The sequence below is a fragment of the Podarcis gaigeae genome (genome assembly GCF_964106915.1).
Source record: "Podarcis gaigeae genome assembly, chromosome: 10".
NCBI lineage: Eukaryota > Metazoa > Chordata > Lepidosauria > Squamata > Lacertidae > Podarcis > Podarcis gaigeae.
In genome coordinates, this window is record NC_139686.1 from 38140291 (window position 1) to 38156085 (window position 15795).

The 15795-nt window shown below is 41.5% G+C and overlaps 1 protein-coding gene and 1 long non-coding RNA gene across 4 annotated transcripts in view; one reads left to right on the forward strand and one right to left on the reverse strand.

Annotated features, from left to right (window-relative positions):
- Positions 1-15795, forward strand: part of MGAT4C (MGAT4 family member C) — a 319924-nt gene that overhangs the window by 79269 nt on the left and 224860 nt on the right. The window contains exon 3 of one of the 2 annotated variants that reach the window (XM_083699335.1): positions 4436-4531. In XM_083699335.1, coding sequence (XP_083555461.1) covers positions 4505-4531 — 27 coding nt within the window. In that variant the 5' untranslated portion in view covers positions 4436-4504. Of the gene's footprint in view, positions 1-4435; positions 4573-15795 lie in introns of those variants that run through there. The other variant, XM_083699338.1, reaches the window with a different exon arrangement.
- Positions 404-10026, reverse strand: LOC310825681. 2 transcript variants are annotated; one of them, XR_014555433.1, is made up of 3 exons: positions 9843-10026; positions 8520-8751; positions 404-574 (listed from the first exon to the last, which is right to left on the reverse strand). It is a non-coding gene; the product is annotated as an uncharacterized lncRNA (long non-coding RNA). The 2 variants fall into 2 exon arrangements; XR_014555434.1 differs by lacking the exon at positions 404-574 and having other exon boundaries at positions 8454-8751.

Below are 15795 nucleotides of genomic sequence, written 5' to 3' on the forward strand. Positions count from 1 at the left end.
CATTCTGGGATTAAATCAGAAACTGGGACAGCTTCTCTAAATCAGGGATGTCCCTGGAAAATAGGGACACCTGGACGGTCTGGTTTAGTATTTTGAAGGCCTAAATGACTTACGTCCAAAATGTTTGAAAGACTGCTTTCATTCCTGCTAACCTTCTCAGATGTTATGATCTACTGAGGGGGCTCTCTTGATGGTTCCATGACCCTCAGACGTGTGCAGCATGGCAGCCCAGGAGAGAGCTTTATCTGTGGCACCCCCTAAATTGTGGAGCACCCTCCCCACAGAGATGTGTCTAGCTTTTCCTATGTGCTTTATTGTTCACCTTTCACAATATTATGAAGGCACATGTCTTTACATTGACCTTTGACTGCTACTGTATTTCATTTTGTGGCACTCACCTCTTTTGCTGAATACTTTCCTGCTCCAAGTGAAATGACTTTTCTTGTTTCATAATTGTAATGGTTTTATCGGTTTTTATAACTGTTTATTATATTGTTGTAATCCTCCCTGGCGTCTTGTGGTGAAGAAATCATGCCAATTAATACCTCAGTCAAGAGGCGGCAGCAATCAATATCTGAATATGAACAAAGATGCATGCTCAACATTCATGTGTACAGACAATAAATTAACTAATAATCAAACTTGGTTAGAATTACAAGAATGTTTCAGTTCACTAGAGAGACACCAAAGCTTTGTATTCATCTGGACATCAGATTCGTCCTTGAGACTGACCAGTTACAAGTTTGGGTTGCTTCACTAATAAAAAGCAGTGTTCCCGATCATGTGTAGAGAGCCTAAACAGGAGGTGGTGGTGTGGCTGCTGGCATTATTCTTAATTCTTAATTCTTATTATTAATATGCAGCAAAGGACTGATCTTGCCTCAAAACCCCAAAAGCAAAAGAGTAGTTTCTTACTGCCCCTCAGGGTGCTTCTAACCCAGCAGTACTTTCCTGCTTTGTCCATCCTTGCATTTACATCCCAAACTACCAAATTTCTTTGCTACTACCTATCTTGTGAAAGGACAGAAAGAACAGTAACTGACTACCAAGGAGTCTTTCACATTCCTGGGAAATTGCATCATGAACATTAAGAAAATGTACAATTTGAACCATTTATGCCAGAAAGAAGGAATCTAAATATCTGGCACAAATATAATTTGTTTTCCTCATGATGCATTTCTGTTTGCTTAAAAATAAAAGTGTAACATTTGTTTTCCTGGACATACATGATATTAAAAGCAATGAAAGAACTACAACTCTCTCTGAAATTATTATTTGCAATGCAAGGCTATTCAGATCCCAAACGTATCCACAATTTGAAGTCTCTTGGCAGTGTTGAGTATTTCTTCAGCACAGATGCATACGCATAATTAGTGACTTTTTCTCTCTCTTTTACATTGATGGCATGAATATTTATTCAGTGGTTGTTGTTTTCTAAGTTGAAGAAATGTTGACTGGGCAATGTTAATAATTAGTCAATATGTCCATACATTTTTTTAAACAGGTGGTTGGCAATTGGCCTCCAAATGGTCACTGATTTCATTAACAGTTGCATTATATATTATTTGTGCAGACTGAAGTGGAAATGTTGAGATGGGGGGCGGGAAGAGAAACCGAGAAACCAAAATTGCCATATTTGCCCAAGCCTAGTTGCAAGCTATGGGACGTGGGTGGCGCTGTGGGTTAAACCACAGAGCCTAGGACTTGCTGATCAGAAGGTCGGCAGTTCGAATCCCCGCGGTGGGGTGAGCTCCCGTTGCTCGGTCCCTGCTCCTGCCAACCTAGCAGTTTGAAAGCATGTCAAAGTGCAAGTAAATAAATAGGTACCGCTCTGGCGGGAAGGTAAATGGCATTTCCGTGCACTGCTCTGGTTCGCCAGAAGCGGCTTAGTCATGCTGGCCACATGACACGGAAGCTGTACGCCAGCTCCCTCGGCCAATAAAGCGAGATGAGCGCCGCAACCCCAGAGTCGTCCACGACTGGACCTAATGGTCAGGGGTCCCTTAACCTTTAGTTGCAAGCTACTGCATGCAAATATCTCACCACACCAAGCAATCTCCCTGATTGTGGAGAAAAGTGTAGTTTATTTTGTGGTATGGAATCTTTTGTGATAAAGTGGTGTGGTGAGTCATTTCTCCTCAGCAGCCTCCGCTAGTTGCCCTTGCAATCATCCTTGCAATCATCTAATGGCCATAATATCCATCTGTCTGTCTATCTATCTAAGCTGGAACTTTGCTGAGTTTCTTACCAAGAGGTCACTGTCAAGCAATAAGAATGCTTTTCTTCTTCACATGCTTTAACAATCCTCAAGATTGGAGTCAGGTTTCCAGTGACAGCTGGGGACATGTCAACACTTGCAGCATGGCAGATGGTTGGATTGTGTGTCAAGCAAACCTTCAGCAAATGCTTATGGCATCCACAAAGTCTCTCCCCCACCCCTATGCATACAGCATATAGAAGGGTAGAAAGAACTGTATGAGGGCGAAAGTGACAAAGCACATAATGAAACTATTGCTATTTTATGTGACTATAAATGCAGACGTTGTTCTTGCCTTGTGAAAAAAGCTCTAATTTTCCATGATTACTTCGATTAGCAGCATTCACAACTAAGTACCTGAATTAAGCAGCTATAAAAGGTTCCATAATGAAGCAGGAGGGCAAACAACAATTATTGAGTCAGACCATTTTGCTGCTCAATGCTACCTAGTTCCCCATGCTTTAACATATACCTGGAGGTGTGGTCATTTTTCTATACTGATGGACAAGATGCCCGTTGTGTCACACTGTCAGTGCTATCTTTATTCTATTAGCCCATTTCACTTCCTTCACTAAAATTCATAGTGATGTTACTGAATATTTCAAGAAAGTGCCGGATTGACAGTGCAGGACTATCAGGAGCCGGAGTCAGGAGTAAGTCATCAATAAAACATTCAGTGTCAGTGAAGTTAACTCTTTATTCAAAGAAACCCAAACAGTGCAGGCCTAGTGATCACAGCAACTCTTCCCAGTAGGTCTTGCCCCAATGAGGCAGTTCAGTTGCAAGGACTGAAGTTCCCTCCCCTCTTCCTACTGCTTTCTAAGGCTCCTCCCCCAGTTCCTTCAGGGATGTGTGCTGAGTCCCTACCTGTTGTCGTTGTAAACATATGACTGCATTTCATCTAATCCATCCACCACAATTATTACATTTGCAGATGATATCACCATAATCGGTCTAATTACAGGTGGAGATGAATTAGCGTATAGGGAGGAGGTTCAAAAAGTCTCCACATGGCACCTAGAGAACAACTTGAACCTAAATATCAGCATGACAAAGGAGATGGTATTGTACTTTCGGAGGTAGAGAGAGGAACTAGCCCCGTTGTATATCAGGGGTGTGTGTGTGGAGAGAGTCCCTTCCTTTAAATTTCTGGGAGTTTACCTTAGTGAAGACCTCACTTGGAAAATCAATACAACCCAGGTGGTTAGGAAGGCCCAACAGAGACTCCATTTCCTCAGGGCCTTGCAAAAGAATAATGTCAAACAAAAATTGATGATCTCCTTCTACAGGGCCACAATAGAAAGTGTCCTTTCATACTGTATAACAGTGTGGTATGCTGGTTTGACAGCCATGGACAGGAAGTCCCTACAGAGGGTGGCAAATACAGCACATGACATCATGGGCTGTCCTCAGAGTTTGCTAGATGACATTGCGGGAGACCGCTGCCTCAAGAGAGCGAGGAAAATTCTTAGGGATGACACACCCTGGCCAACACTTCTTTAATCGCCTACCTTTGGGCAGGAGATAATAAAGGTTTATTTATTATGTTTATTATTATTATTCACCAGCAGCCTAAGGCTCCTTTGTCTTGTCTCTCTTTGTTCTCTCCTTTTTATTTCTCTCTGTGTTCTGGGAGACCAGGGGGGATGGGAGCTGGTCATAGCAGGAGACAGGGATTCCCTGGTGTTTTCAGCAGCCTGCTTCTACTTAGCCCCTTGATCCCCCTATTCTGCCTCTGAGTCAGAACTGTGCTCCTCCACAGTCTCTTCCTGCTCACTAAACCCTGTTGCTTCTTCAGCTTCTGACACATCCTCCTCCCAATCTTCTGCCTCTGACCACTCATTGTAGTCCCACAACCAATCCACCGGCTCTGAGCCTTCTTCCCCTGGGGGTTCCCTTGGGGGTTCCTAAGCTGGTGCCTCTCATCATTCTGCTGCATCCATCTCTGCTTAATGATAGGGCTGGCCCAGCTGCTCTAGAGGGTTGGAGGATGTTGTGAAGCAACGTGGGACTTTGCTTGGCTAAAACTGGTCCCCACCCTACTTTCATTCATGAAAGTCTGCAGTGAACTCATATTGATCATAGACGGGCAGTGTTAGATCAACTCATAATAAATGAAATAGTAATAGTGGTAATAAGTTGAAGAGATATATATTATGATTTTTTCTTTCTCTCCAGACATCAAGAAAACCGTGGAGGCTTGGAATCCTAAATGCAATACTGGTATGGAGTTTCAGCTCTATCACCATGGTTGAAAACAACAAGAGCAAAAAAGTAAGATATTAAATAAACACCAGCCAACACGAACAATTAGGGTATGTTATGATAATTAAATGAAATAACAGTAAACTAAAGTATTAAAAAAGTGACATATTCTGAAAACTAAATGCATGTGATCAAGGAGTATGGTAGCTTTGAAAAAAATATTATAGGCAAGTACACACATTTTTTCATCTTTGGGAAATTATTTGTCAGATGGGTGGAAAGAGAATGAAGTTATCCAACTGATTCCTTGTGACCTGAGCAGCAAAGTGGAAAAGTTGATGATGATGCAGTCATATGATGGAAAGAGATCTGAAATATGGTTGTGAAGAGTGTATAATGACCGCTCCCCACTTAAAACGGGGGGGGGGCGCCCTTTGCGTGGACGCGTGCAGCCCCTAGATCTGGAGCGGCTCCAACAGCATAGGCTTGGCTTTGCCTTCCCTCAGGTGGGATACCTGGAAGTCTCCGCCTACCTCAGTCAGTTGTCCATTCCCACCTGGGGGAAGCGTTGCCAAGGAGACCAGGCCAGGTAGGGGAGGGATTACCTGCCCACACAATAGAGGGAGGATATTACCTGGGAATCCTCACTTGGCTCCAGACAGGCCTTGGGCAGAATCCTTTTGTCCATCTTCCTCTTTGCGGCGGCGATACCAGGGTTCCCCGTTAAAGGGGTTTTCTGAAGGGAGGCTTTGACCGTACGCCGAAAGGTCGTCATTGCTCTCCCCTGCGGCGGCGGCGTAACAGGGGCGGATATCTCTGCTTGAACATATGTTCTCCAGAGCTGGCCCATCCCCCCTCCCACACACTGGATAACCCTGATGCTCCCTAGGTCCCCGGCTGGGGACTGGGGAGGGAGAACGCCCAATGCCTGAGCCAAGGTCTACCCACATTTGAAATTTAATAAAATTGTGGCCAATTTAATCCCATGGCACGTTGTCTTGAGTCGTTATTCCACATGACGGGGGGACCGCGTGGGATCTGGGGACTCCACCTGTCCACGCAATGCCTAATGGTTGTAAGGAACTGTTTGAAGCAACAAATAAAACGGAAGAAAATGATACATGGAATAGTTAGTTTTGGGAGCTGGACACTTGAGCATCTGGATCAGAGTCTGTAATGCAAGCTAGCCAATGTGCTGTCCTTCAAGTGTTGGTGGAAAACTCTCATCATCCCTTGCCATTAGTCATGCTGACTGGAGCTAATGGGAACCACAGTGTGGCATTTCATGTTAGCTACTCCTACTATTTTCTTTTCTGAGTTTAAATTGGTTGATTGACGAAATTCTTCTTCCCTCCAAAAGCACAAGGAATTCTGTGCACTTACAAGGGGATTTTCATAGCACATAATGGATACCCATGAATTCACTCATTTAATTTGACTGAGCTGATTGAAACCAAACTATTATAAATGCAACTTTCTTGCATTTCTTTGCTGCATTTATGACCCAATAATAATAAATCATAACATAATAATAAAGGGAATCCTAGTTGGAAAACATCAGTTCTCTCTCTAAATGGGAACTGGTTGACCCACACTCAGATTATAGAAGTTGTTTGAAGGTGTCACAACTACATTTGGATTTTTAAAATTATTGCACTTTTGTAGCACTGTTGAAAAAGTCCTGAATCTCCAATTAAATGGGCTTATGACAAAAAATCAGCTTCTTATCTGAATTCTAATATATCATTGCTAGTAAAAAATATTGATACCTGTAACTATGTAACACTATAGTATCCAGAGAGAAATATATGCAAAATTAAAATGTGCAACATATTTTATTTGATTTACTATGAATTCTCCCATGTATTTCCAGGTGGCAAAAACTGGCATTCTTGAGGTTTTCCAAGAATAAACCCTTTATGTCTGATTAAAATGCAGATGAGCTTCATAAACCACAGTAATTTGAAGGGACTGATTTACTGATGCAGTCGCCTTCCATCTGCTTCAGGTGTGAAGCTGGAAAGAATTTGTTATGATAAACTAAAATTAATTTGGATTTAGAATCCATTTCCTTAAGATGAACATTTTACACTGAACATTCCACTAGCCCTAAACTTATGGTTCTGCTAGCGCCATAGTTAGAGGTTTTGCAATGTGCCTTTCATATTGTTACCATGTTCATGGTGGGATCTTGATGCATCATCATATTACATATTCTGGATCAATTAATCCAGAGATATAGAATCTGAGACCCTCCCGATGTTGTCTGAGATGCCCATCAACTCCAACTGGCATGGCCAGTTGAGCAGGGATGATGGGAACTGAAGTCCAAGAATATCTGCAGGCCCACAGGTTACTCATTCCTACTTTAATCCATCTCTTCTAAGTGGATCATGAGTTGGACCTTCCAATAAGGGAGAGAGGTGCAAGATAGCAGCAGTTCTAAATCAACCACTCAATCAGAAGAGCAGGTAGTGTTGGACCACAGCAACAGCGTGGGACCTTGAACAGCTCCAAGCTGACAAGGTCTGGAGCCCAAGTGAACCTTTTTATAGATGATCCCCAACCTTGACTATGATCGTTTATTGCAGTTATTAGTCTTTTTTCTAACAAAACGTAACCCAAAGCAACTTACAAAATACTACAAAGATTAAAACCAGTATAAAACCAAAACAAAATGAAAAAAATATTACATCTAACACAGCCCACCCACTGAAAAGAGACAACAAATACCTAAAGCTCTCCAAATTAAATGCTGAAAGCCTCAGTAGAAAGAAATGTTTTTGCCTGACACCTAAACGAAGATAGTGATGATTCCAGATGTGCCTCCTGGAGGAGATAATTCCATAAGTGGGGAGCCACCATTGAAAAGGCCTCAATGTCATCACTCCTTCCATGGGGGCTTGCAGAGAAGGGCCTAAGGTGATGAATGGGCTTAGTTTATGTGGGGAGAGATGGTTCTTGGGATATATTGACTGCCTACTCTGTGATGGATAAAGATGTTTGAAGAATAATCTTTGTGTCTAGAGACAATTGTACTACATAGTTTTGCCTAAATTGGTGCATTGTTGTTATGAGATGGTGTATCATAGAACAGAGCTATGAATCAGGAAGTTCCTGGTTCATATATTGTCTCTCTCATGAACTCTCTAAGGCCATATTCACACCATACATTTAAAGCACTATACCACTTGAAACAGTCATGGCTTCCCCCAAATAATTCTAGGAACTGTTGTTTGTTAAGGGTGCCTTCTCATGGAGATGCTGGTATTTCTAGTGGTGAATTTGCTTCATGCAAGAGGGTTCTGTTAGCATAAATTGGGGCACCACATTTTAGCCAGTGATTCTCAGGAATGGCTGAGAAGACAAAGGGTTTAAGTGAGGAGGTATGGCAGCAACAATTTGAGGCCAAAGTTTTATGAGTGAAAGCGATTTCTGAAAAGGCAAAGCCAGCACTGGATACAACCGTAATAAGGACATAAATAAAATAAATGGGGGGAATAGTCGGTGTCTCATTGAGGATCACTTAAAATGACCAAGTTGAACAGCTTTGCTGAGGCAAAATTACTAGTAGGCAGAGATAAAAAAGAAGATTGCAGGAGTCAAGAGATCAGTGAGTGTATTTTTTAAAAAGTCTTGGAACTTGTGTATAGAGCATAGGTAAAAGTAAAGCAGTTTGAAAACATACCATTCACTCCTGTTTTATGTATGCAAGTTGGATTGATGAACATAAAAGGCCAATTTCCCACTTAAATAAGTAGCAGAATAGTCATTTTGTAATTTTCCCTTTTGAGGTAGAGAAGCATGAGAGAAATCTTCCTGTTTCACCTATCGCTTTGAAAGTAAAACATTCAGCTCGTTCCACGTAAAGCTAAACAGAGCTGGCTTTGAAAGCGGGTGTGGGATTAGCAGAGATGTTGACGTTGAGAAATTAAGTTCAGTTACTCAACGGCAGGGAACTTTGCTCAATGAAGGGAGAAAAAAGCACTGCTCAGCTTGCAAACAGCCATATTACCTTTTCAAATGGGTGGCTGCCAGCAATAGCTTTCTTTATTACCTTTCTTATTGAGGAAAGCCATTGAATATTTCATTCACTCTCTCTTCTGTTGATGTTTTGATAGCTTGAATGCTGCTGTATGGCGAACTCATTTCCTGGGAATGTATATTTGTAACAAAGGTCTGATAGGTACATAATCCACTGGGTTCTTCATTCTTTCCTCTCAAGAGTTTCTCATTGCTTTGCTTAAGGTTTTATAACTTGAGCTCAGATTGCTGCTGTTGGCATCCATCTGTCTCAAGAGAAAAGGAAGTGCATCTCTGGGGATGAAGTCAAGCCGTGTAGAGTCCTCTCTGGGGCGCAAGTCTGGGCAATGTATATGGAGGTCCTGGGCTGCCCAGATGGCAAGAATCCCCTCTTGGCCTCACTGATGTGATCCAAAGGAAAGCAGGGCAATACATTTGGCACCATGTTGGCTGCAGGAGTTGCCAGAAGGAGGTGCAAGGGACCATCTACTGTGGATTCTACTCTGGATTTGTGTAGGGTTTACTCCTTAAGCTTTTCGTCTCCCAAAGATGTCCCACAAGGCAGCTCAGGAATATAGCAGAATATATACAAAGACATTTTCTTTCAGGCAGTTATTCATAAATACACAAAATGATTTCTTGTTGGTATATATGTTTGAAGAAAGGCAATAATATGACCAATAGTAGGGAAAGAGAAGAATTAAGAAATGGTAAAATTAGTGGTATAAAACTGATGGGGAAGCAAATAAGAACTCTTGATTATTTCTTTTGCTCTTTCATATTATAGTAAATGCTAGATATGCACACGAGCCCAAAGTTTTTCCTTTTATTTGTATCTGTGGTTTTCTTTCAAAGAAAAATCCAAATCACCCTTGGATTCAAAGAATGGATGCAGCTGCAATCGTATCTCCTGATGCCAAAAAAAGAATTTGATAAGATTTCTCAAAAAATTATTTTTGTTATTGGGGGTAGGATATTTCTTCAGGATCTTCATAATCATAAGAATAATAAACAAATGTTTAAACCTTTTCATAACTTAAAGCCATTGAAGTGGTTTACATATTAAACAGAATAAAACATAGAAGCGCAAGCTCTAAGGCTGATTAAAATCAATTTAACAAACTCTAAAATGATAAAATAATCCATACAGATTCTAAATACTACAAAACAATTTCATCAGATGTAAAATGGGAAAAGTACCCGTTGCTGGAGAGTATATAATCAGGAGATAGCTATTGCCTTCCTGTCCTGCTTGTGGGCTTTGACAGTGGGAAGTAGGATGCTTGATCCCATGGACCATTTGAACTGTCCTTAAGTTATTATCCTTCATATGAGGTTTTAAAGGCTAACTTCATACATCAGATCTTTGGTAATTTCTGAACAGTAAGTTACAATGGGTCACATTTCTGCCCATGTCTTCTTCTTCTTGATTTACCTTTGTGCGTGCAGAAAAAGCTCACATCATGTTTCACTAAGGTTGTACTCTTGCATCATGTGTACACTGCCCAAGCAAATGACTGATGTTGTAGCTTTGTTCATCACCTGTTTGAATGGATGAAAGCTGAGCATTCCACTCCCTGTGTCCCAACAGATGACAAGTACTGTCAAGCAATGAAGCAATTGTGTGTTCAGTGGAAGAGAACACTGTGTGTAGCAGCCGGCACAGAATTCTCTGTTGACTAAGAGGATCAGTATATCAGCACCATAGATTTCAGTGCCATTACCAGAGTAAACTATTATTTATGAGCTTAAGCTGAGGCATTATTTAAAAGGTGCAGTTATCTGTAAGTACTGTATATTTAGTCATTATCCTTGAGAAAATAATTGGATGGAATTTGCAGCTGTACTTTCAGTACACAATTAGCCACAAGATTAATCAAAAGAACACCTATTGTCTAAGTGTGTATTAAGAGATAAATCTTGTTGACATGCGGACTCTTACACAAAGTGATACATGAAGGATTAAAGGTTCTGTGCATTGGATTTTAAATGGTAACACAACCAATTCCTACTGGAGGAGAGAGGCATGTGTTTATTTAACAACTATGTCACCACAAACTTTTTTTTTAATGCCATTGACAAAAAATAAACAGGGTTACTACTTGTGCACCAACTTGGAGTGATGTAGAATTCATCTCTCTGCAGAATTCAGTCTGCTTTCTTAAAGCGTTAAGATTTTCCTCCCACAAGGTCTGTCATCTTCACTGGAGCATAGGAGCCAATGGAAATATTAAGCCTTTTTAAAAACATGTTGGTCTTTGGAGGCAGGGAAAGTTGACAAATGAGACCCAAAAGAATGTTCTAAAATATAAGTTTTATCACACAGATATTTTAGCAACCTATTACCCACTATCTGTGCAAAAAGCTGATATGCAATCCAAGTTTGGGGTACCTCTTGCGGGAGCAAAATCCATGGTTTAACTATACGCTATGCAAAGAATAACTTTATTTAGTCTGTCCTGAATCTTTCATCAATCAGCTTCATCGCATATCCGTGAATTCTAGCGTTCCAGACCTCTGGTGTAAAATTCAACCCTGTTATAATTAAGGACTTAGAACTTTGATATATTTTAACAGGAGACCCTAACTGAAATTAACGGGACTCAAAAATATTTATCTTTTGGCTGGATTGCATCAAATTATTTTAGAAACTCAGAATTGAAGCTGTTTTTTGCACAGGTCAGTTTCCTAACTTTAAATTATGTACTTATCTAATTCTTTCTTGTGCCATTTGTTATATAAGTGGGCAATTTAATTAAGGAGCCAGTGTGTTGAAATGGTTGGAGTGCTGAACCTTGGGCTAATAAGTATCTGTCAGCCTACACTGCCTCACAGGGTTGTTGTGAGAAGAAAATAAAGAGGGGAAGAAGCCACCCTAAGATCTTTGGAAGAAAGAGGGAATATAAATGTAATAAATAAATACATTTATACAGATGTGAGATACAATAACAAAATCACCATAACGTTTGCGTGAGACAGTCCTGTGTTGCTTATATAACTATTGAAAGAACACTACAGACTCTATATTCTGGATTCATGGGTTAACTTCACAGGAAGGGAAGTTAAGTGTTGATCAAAAACAAGGAACGCAGTAATTTAGAACTACTATAAAGCACGGGTGGCACTGTGGGTTAAACCACAGAGCCTAGGGCTTGCTGATCAGAAGGTCAGCGGTTCGAATCCCTGCAACGGGGTGAACTCCCCTTGCTCGGTCCCAGCTCCTGCCAACCTAGCAGTTTGAAAGCACCTCAAAGTGCAAATAGATAAATAGGTAGAGCTGTGGCGGGAAGGTAAATGGTGTTTCCGTGCGCTACTCTGGTTCGCCAGAAGCAACTTAGTCATGCTGGCAACGTGCCCTGGAAGCTGTATGCTGGCTTCCTCGGCCAATAAAGCGAGATGAGCGCCACAACCCCAGAGTCGTCTGCGACAGGACCTAATGGTCAGGGGTCCCTTTACCTTTATAAAGCACTATCCCATACATTTCTGCTCAGAGGTAAGTCCCATTGAGTTTGGTTGGGGTTACTCCCAGTTATATGGGTACAGGATTGTAGCCTTAGTAATTTGGAACTACCAGAATAGGAAAGAGAAACCTGTACTTCTCCAGATATTGTTGGTCTACAACTCCCAATATCCCTAGCCATTTGCCATGCTAGTTGAAGTTGTGGAGGACTGCAACATCTGGAGGTCTACAGGTCTCCCAGCCTTGATTTAAAAGGAAGAATAATACCGAGAAAGTGAATTGTTGTAACATTGTAAACACATTTGATAGCAGATATGAAATGAAAGCCCTTCTTCGGGGACAACTTTCCTGATACAATTTTTCTTTGCTTAGCCTAAGAAAGCACAAGATGCCTTATGCAAGAATGACGTAAAGAGTATTGCCCTGTAGAATGTTTGCATTCATACTCAAAGCATGTCAGACTTAACAAAGTAAGCTGTTTTCCTAACACACAGCAAGTAATGTAGCAATTCAATAGCATAGAAATAGTTGGGATATAAGTGTTTTGACCATGTACATTCAAGAGCAAGTAGAATACATTCTCTTCTATAATGGGGATCACAGAGGTTACAACTTTACTAAGGCAGCATTAAAGTGATCTAGTTAATACATTTTGTTTCTTGAGGCCTTTAATACTAAGATGTCTTTTATTTGAGAGCTGAAATGGCTAGAGCATGGTGAAATGAGAGTTGATGCATTTCAAGGTCAATATCAGTAGGAAATCTAGCGCTCTCAAGTGAGTCATGCACATTTTGGGGTGAGAGAGGTACAATGCTTCTTTTTTCCTTTAGACAAATAGGAATATTTTTCTTATACTCAGGGTTGACTCACAACAAATGATTGATATCCTCCAACACAAGAAAATCTCATTATTCAAAAGTCTCTTTCACAAATATGGATGCTAGCTACTTTGGACGTGATATGGGCTTATGAAAGGACAGGTCACACCTGAAGCACTTTGCAAGCTTTGGACATGGTGCAAAATGCTCTTTAAAGGCAAAAAAATAAAAATCTGATACAAAGAGAATCAGGGAGTTTGTTTCATATGCATTTTCTCCATATCCCTTTTCAACTCATTGTGTGGTTGTAGTTAACAAATGATTATCCCTCTGTGTAGTTAGATGACACATATGAAAGTCAAGGAAGGGGTAAGCACTGGCGGGGGAAGAGGAGTGTGGGGGGAGCGCCCCACCCCTTGCAGTGCAATTCTGGTGGGGTGCCATAGCGGCTGCCCCCCTGCCCGCACTGGGTGCCCTGCCCCCGCAGGTGGCATGCCACGCCCCCGGACACGCTCCAGCCCATCTCTCCACTCCCCAGTGCCACAGCATGAAGCTCTGCCACAGGGGGTAAGATTTGGATACAAGCCAGGGCACTCAGAACAGTAAGCTAGAAATCACAATAGCAACAGCTGGCTTTTAATTGTTCTGTAGCTACAGGGTTATTCTAGCTCCAACCCCTGTGACAGAAGCTGTTGACCCTTTGGGGGCTTGGAAGCATTCTACTCTTTCTGCCTGTTGGATTGTAACAGCATAGTGCCTTTCTACACCAAGGAAGTTTCCAAGGTGCAGGGTCAGCGTTGCCATCTTGAGCAAAGCAAATGATGAGGATGTAATCTCTTGGGGTCTCCTTCCTGTGGGAGTCTCCAACAAGGCAGGCATTTCTGGGGCTATCTCCACACATGGCTGCCACCCCACAGTCTTCCCCATCCTCTGTCATCAAAGTTCAAGTCTGGTCTGGTCCTTGACTTCCATTGGGCATGCCTAATTTTTCTCTTTTTTTTGCTGTGTTCAGGTGACTATGCCATGGAACACAGGACCTAGACCCAGGCACTTTTGCTTCAGAAGAGGAGCCTTGAGGCATCAAACAAAAACCCTCTCCTTCGACCAACTTGGGAAACAGCCACTAAGGCAAATATTTCTTACCCAGTGCCAGGGTAAAGCTCTTGAGCACTTGCAGTTACAAAACTTGGCAGGCGGGCAGGCAATTAGGGGTGAACTCAGGGGGTTATTTCCATGTAGACATCCCATTGACGTTCATCCAATCCCAGCTTGGAAATGAACTTTGTAGCCTCAAAGGTGAGTATTTGAAGCCCTCACACACTTATCCAGCTCAGATTAAAATTTGATCAAAATTGCCATTTTCCATTCACAGAAGAGTAACTTGCAGCCCCAAAACACACTTCCATTCCCATCCCCTTTAAATAAGTGTAGCATCACAGGCTATGAATGCATTTGAGGGGCTACAAGTGCCCCTCTAATATCTCCCATTCCACCCCCTGAAAAACTCCAGTTATTTCCTGAGTGAAATCGAGGTGAGCTTTAGGAAAATTCAAAGTATCTCTACACCTGTGCCAGAAGTAGAGTTCATGTCCACCTTCCACCTCACTCCCACGATTCTTCCCCAGGTACTCAGCCTTTCAGCTTCCTGCCTTCATTTTACTGCTCCATCCTCAGAAGTAACAGGAAACCTACCAACTTCATCAGAGTGGACCCCTCAGAAATAGGGCAATTAACCTTAAATGTGCATTGCCCTGTGGTGGTATAGTACCCTTCAGTATCAGTGTTGGGACAACACTCTAGGTTACAGGAACTCTGGTTTAAACACCACCCACATGATACATTTAAAGCACATGGCTTCTCCCAAGAAATCCTGAAAACTGTATTGTGTTAAAGGTTTAGAGAATTGTGACTCTTTGAGAGGTAAACTGGTATAGATGTGACCTTTATCTTTCCTTTAACTCCAAACATTAAGTTTTTCACATTTTGATAGAGGATTAACACTCCCCGCTTCTCGTTATTGGCTGCTTGCCATGTTCTGCAACCCATCTTTGTTCAGGACTTCAGGTACTCAGTAGCATTCCTGAAGCAAGTCAGCAGTAGCTCCTACGCAGGCTTCAGTCGCAAACAGGGAAAGATGCTGTATTGTAATGTTGGGCATAATTCAGTCAAAGTGAGGCAGTCATTAAGTCCCAAGAGACTGCCGCAAGTGCTTGAATCTTTCCCACTGAAATCAGTTAAACTCTCAAGTGCTTATACTGTAACCATTCAGCCTTTTCATCTATCCCAGGATTGTTTCAAACAACTATTAAGAAAGTCCGCCTCAATGGCTTGGGGCGGAGGGGGGGGGGAGAGAGAGAGAGGTAGAATTGTGTGTGAAATGGAGTACACAGAATTTATCCCAAACTATGCATCCACTTTGTTAAGGTTTAATGATGCAGGGAGAATTTGTTTTTCAACATGTAAATTGAGCTTTCCTAAAGGAAAGGCATTTGTTCATTTTTTGTATGATATATAGCACAATGCATTGTGTGTGTGTGTGTGTATTCTTCCCCTTCCTACTTCTGTTCCTCTTGCACAAAGCTTTGTTCTAGTTTCTCTTTGTGTCTGCCATGGTTACTATCTCCCGACTGTATTTTTTTTATGTCTAGTGTCTGCTGTCATTAGAAGGATTTACTTGAGTAAATCTTTACCTCCCTAATAAATCTGCAAATATGAAATTAACAAGAAGCAGGCTGGGTTTTCAGTCTCTCATACATACTTGTAATTGTGCATGCAGCATCCATTATTCCTTACTGCAGTGACAAATCTATATGGTTGATAATTCATTATTTTCTGAGTTGGCTCCCTGTTCACTTATTCATCTCAGAGAAATATTTCTTTCTGCCTACTTAAATGCTCAGGAAAAAAAGAACTTCAAACTTCTGAGAATACAATATATGCCCTTGATGAGGGTGTCTCTGTGAAACAAGGTTTGAATTTTTAGGTATTATATTGATGGAAAATTGGGGATGGGGAAAAATAGAAAAGGCTGT